Source organism: Macaca mulatta, chromosome 12 (assembly GCF_049350105.2).
Source record: "Macaca mulatta isolate MMU2019108-1 chromosome 12, T2T-MMU8v2.0, whole genome shotgun sequence".
NCBI classification, from domain to species: domain Eukaryota; kingdom Metazoa; phylum Chordata; class Mammalia; order Primates; family Cercopithecidae; genus Macaca; species Macaca mulatta.
The window spans coordinates 51658538-51663177 of NC_133417.1; the positions used below are offsets into that span (position 1 = coordinate 51658538).

The 4640-nt window shown below is 35.5% G+C and overlaps 1 protein-coding gene across 1 annotated transcript; it reads left to right on the top strand.

The window, feature by feature from the left end:
* The first annotated feature begins 761 nt into the window (after positions 1 to 761).
* Positions 762 to 1562, top strand: LOC706496 (ribosomal protein L9-like). The gene has a single exon (XM_015110058.3). It carries the CDS (start codon positions 762 to 764, stop codon positions 1434 to 1436), a length of 675 nt encoding a protein of 224 aa, XP_014965544.2. The 3' UTR covers positions 1437 to 1562.
* The last annotated feature ends 3078 nt before the right edge of the window (positions 1563 to 4640 follow it).

The window sequence follows — 4640 nt, forward strand, 5'->3', positions numbered from 1 at the left end:
AACCAATTACATTCATTTTTATTCCAGTTATTGTATTTGTATAATCTGGTAATTCAATAACAAGCAGATATGACTGTAGCCTAAAGAAGATGATGAAATCATAATTACTTCCAACTAATTTATCTTCATCTTCAGTAATAGCCATAGACTTAAGGCTTTTGTGATACTAAGTTTAGTTATCAACATATTTCAGATGTGACTTAGGCTGCTTTAGCATACTACTTCTTATTTTGGGTTCCTTGTTGTCAGTTACATGCTCTGAATTCAATTTTAATATTTCTGTGTTTAGCTGAGAAAGGGAGCCTAGGAATTCCACTAAGGAACCCTTTTAATTTTATGGCTTGTTCTTTAGTATTTTTAAGATGCTCCCATAAACAGCATGTGATTTGATCTTTGCAAAAATACAAGTGAGGAAGGTGAACACATGATATTATCCCTATTTCACATAGGATAAAACTGAGGCTAAGACAGTCAATTTGCTCTTAAGTTAACCATTTGGAATTAGAATTCTATTCTACATTCTCTAAATTGTCTTAGACAAAGTAGAAATCCTTTGTGACAGCTTTAGATGTTTTTAAGAATGAGGGACTGAAATATAATATTAATATCTATGTACAAAAATTATGCAGAATAAAAAGTTAATCACAGACCTAAAGGTAAAATGCAAAACTATAAATCTTCCATAGAATAACACCGGAGAAAATCTAGGAGGTCTTGGATTTGGTGAAGACTTTTTAGATATAATACCAAAAGCACAAACCATGAAAGAAAACATTGATAAACTGGACTTCATTAAAATAAAAAACTTTTACTATATGAAAGACACTATTGCTTTCTTTGCTGCGTCTACTGCCAGAATAAAGACCATTCTCAGCAATCAGACTGTTGACATTCCAGAAAATGTCGACATTACCCTGAAGGGACGCACAGTTATCGTGAAGGGCCCCAGAGGAACCCTGCGGAGGGACTTCAATCACATCAATGTAGAACTCAGTTTTCTTGGAAAGAAAAAAAAGAGGCTTCGGGTTGACAAATGGTGGGGTAACAGAAAGGAACTGGCTACCGTTCGGACTATTTGTAGTCATGTACAGAACATGATCAAGGGTGTTACACTGGGCTTCCGTTACAAGATGAGGTCTGTGTATGCTCACTTCCTCATCAACGTTGTTATCCAGGAGAATGGGTCTCTTGTTGAAATCCGAAATTTCTTGAGTGAAAAATACATCCGCAGGGTTCGGATGAGACCAGGTGTTGCTTGTTCAGTATCTCAAGCCCAGAAAGATGAATTAATCCTTGAAGGAAATGACATTGAACTTGTTTCAAATTCAGCGGCTTTGATTCAGCAAGCCACAACAGTTAAAAACAAGGATATCAGGAAATTTTTGGATGGTATCTATGTCTCTGAAAAAGGAACTATTCAGCAGGCTGATGAATAAGATCTAAGAGTTATCCAGCTACAGAAAGAAGATGCCAGATGACTCCTAAGACCTACTTGTGATATTTAAATGATGCAATAAAAGACCTGTTGATTTGGAGCTTCTAAAAAAAAAAAAAGAAAGAAACACACTATTACAAGAAAGAAAAGACAAGCCACAAACTGGAAGAAAATCTTTGCAAAACATCTATCCAATAAAGGACTGGTATCCAAAAATATACAAAGAATACTTAAAACTCAACAATAAGAGAGTAAACTACTCAATTTAAAAATGGGCAAAAGATCTGAACAGACACTTCATCAAGGAAGATATATTACTGGCAAATAAACATATGAAAAGATGCTCAACATTGTATGTCATTAGAAAAAGCCAGTTAAAACAAAAATGAGATACCACTACACACCTACTAAAAGAACCAAAATCTGGAACCCTGACGAAATCAAATGCTAGTGAGGATAGGAAGCAACAGGAACATTCATTCATTGCTGGTGGGAATGCAAAATGGTACAGCCACCTTGGAAGGCAGTTTGGCAGTTTCTCACAAAACTAAACATACTCTTATCATATGATCCAGCAATTGTGCTTCTTGGCATTTACCCAAAGGAATTGAAAACTTATGTCCACACAAACGCCTGCACATGCAGTTTTATTCATAATTGCCAAAACGGGGAAGCAACCAAGGTAACCTTCAAAAGGTGAATGGATAAACAAACTGTGGAACATCCAAAAAAGTTAAAATTAATTAGCAAGAAAAAGGAGTGAGTTATCAAGCCACAAAAAGCCATAGGAGACACTTAAATACATATTACTAAATGAAAGAAGCCAATCTTAAAAGGCTGCTATATAATTCCAGTACTATGTAATTCCAACTATATGACATTCTGGAAAAAGTAAACATTGGAGGCATTAAAAAAAATCAGTGGCTGCTAAGTTTCAGGGGGAAGGAGGGATGAACAGGTAGAGTCCAGGGGATTTCCAGAGCACTGAAATTATTCTGTGTGATATTACAGTGTTGGATATGTGTCATAATCTCTTTGTTAAAACGTATAGAATGTGCAACGCAGGCAGTGAGCTCTAATGTACACTATGGCCTTTAGTAATTAGTAATGTATCAATATTGTTGACCAATTATGACAAATGAGTCACACTAACATAAGATGTTAATAAAGGGGAAACTGCTGCGAGTGGGAGTTTGGTGCATGAGGAGATAGTTGGGAACTCTGTATTTTCTGATCAATTTTTCTTTAAAGTAAAAACTGATTTTAAAAAGTATCTTAAAAAATACAACTATGTTGGAAAAACATATAGCAAAATGTCCTTTCAATTTTCTGTGAAACTTGTTTTTACAAAATTAGTAAAGGAGAAGATTATTAGCCTCTGATTTAACCAGCCCATAACATGTGCATGTAACTGTTCAGAGTGAAAGATGCAGAGATAAATTTGTAATTCTTCTTCATTCAGTGAATCCCCAAAGCCTTAACTCTTAAGCTGTTTCACCTGCCATGCTTAAAAACAAAAACTAAAATCTTATGCACAGTGAGCGCTAAAGGCAGACAGTAATCATGTTTATGACAAGAAAATGTGTGTGAGTGATGTTTACCTGCATTTAATGATGCATGTTGCGGAAGATTTTTATCTGGAGCTCCTATTATTACAAGTATAACAGCACAAATATGAGCGTGAGCTATGCCCATGTATAAAAATACATATAGACATTCAAACACAGATGCAGCTTATGCATGCAAAAATGTACTTTGAGTTTAATTCTCCACAGGTAAATGTATCTAAATTATAACTTTCTGCACAAAACTCTCAGAATTGGAACTCCCTCATTTCTTTCTGAAGTGCGATAATATCTATTTAACTTTGATCATGAAGCCCTCAGAAAGGGACCATGTCATCTTCCCCACTTGGAATAATGGTAGAAATTCTATCAGCCCCACAAATAACAATTAACAATAATAATAATGGTAATGTGAGAGCCAGTGTAAGCTATAATAATACCCTAGATGAAATGAAGATCTGCCATCCTCTCTATCTCTATGCTCAGCCAGCTTGCTAATCAAACACTGGCAGAATGAACTGAAGTTTAAATGGCATCATTATTATGATTTAAATATAAGTTCTTGTGAGAGACTGACAATCTTGGAAAGTAAAGTCATCCATTTATTCACAAAATCAAGAGAGCACTTGCAGTGAAAAAGCTCACTTCCCCTCCACTGACCTGCCAAGTAGCTTGAACTCTTTTCCAAAAGACCACATCTGGTGAGAATAGAATCTTAACCATTAGGGTGCAGATGCCCACATCATCATAACAAAAATAACAGTGCTGGCAAACTGGGGACATTAAAAAAAAAAAACAAAACTCTATATGCTGTTCCCTGAAGACTCATAGCGTGTTCAAGCTACTGCGAGTCTCAAGAATTCCACATATTATTCCTCCTTTCTTAGGAAGTTTGTCTATAATAGAACTTAATTAAACCAAAGCTGTGAGGGACATTCAGCTTGCATTCTATCTCCAAATGTTACTGCATGAGTTTCTGAGGGCCCAATAATCTATAGGGGCTTGATGGGAAAGAAACGTACAAGCAGTTAGTCTTTCCTGACTCTCTACTTACCAGTCTACCCAGTTCTTTGTTTCTGTGACATCTCAAAAGTCATAGAGGACACCACAAGCAGATTAAAATATTGATAACCAAATTTCCATTGCGCTTTCTCTTAGCTTCAACAAACATCATTCCACACTGTTGTGGTCACAACTGACTTCTTTGAGTTCCTCATGATATTTTATAATTACTTCATGGTCTTTTTCTTTATCCCTGAGTCAGCAGCCTCCGGAATGAAATTCTCTTTTACTGGGACAAATCCTAGCTATATATACAATAATACTAAAAACAGATTCACTTTTTGACCTTCTACATTCCTTATTTGTATTAACCAATTCAATCCTCAAAACCACCCTATGAATATCTCCATTGTACTGATGATAAAACTGACATCAATTTCACAGAACTGGTATTTGATGGAACTTATTTATAGGGATAGGTAGTCATGTTCTTCTTCGTCCCTTGCCAATAGTTTGAACAATATAACACTAAGTACACAAGATGCCCAATACTACATAAATTGTAAATAAATTCCATTTGATTCAAATTAGGTTCAAGGGAAACAGAGCTTTCCCCACCAAGACACTCTCTAATTTGG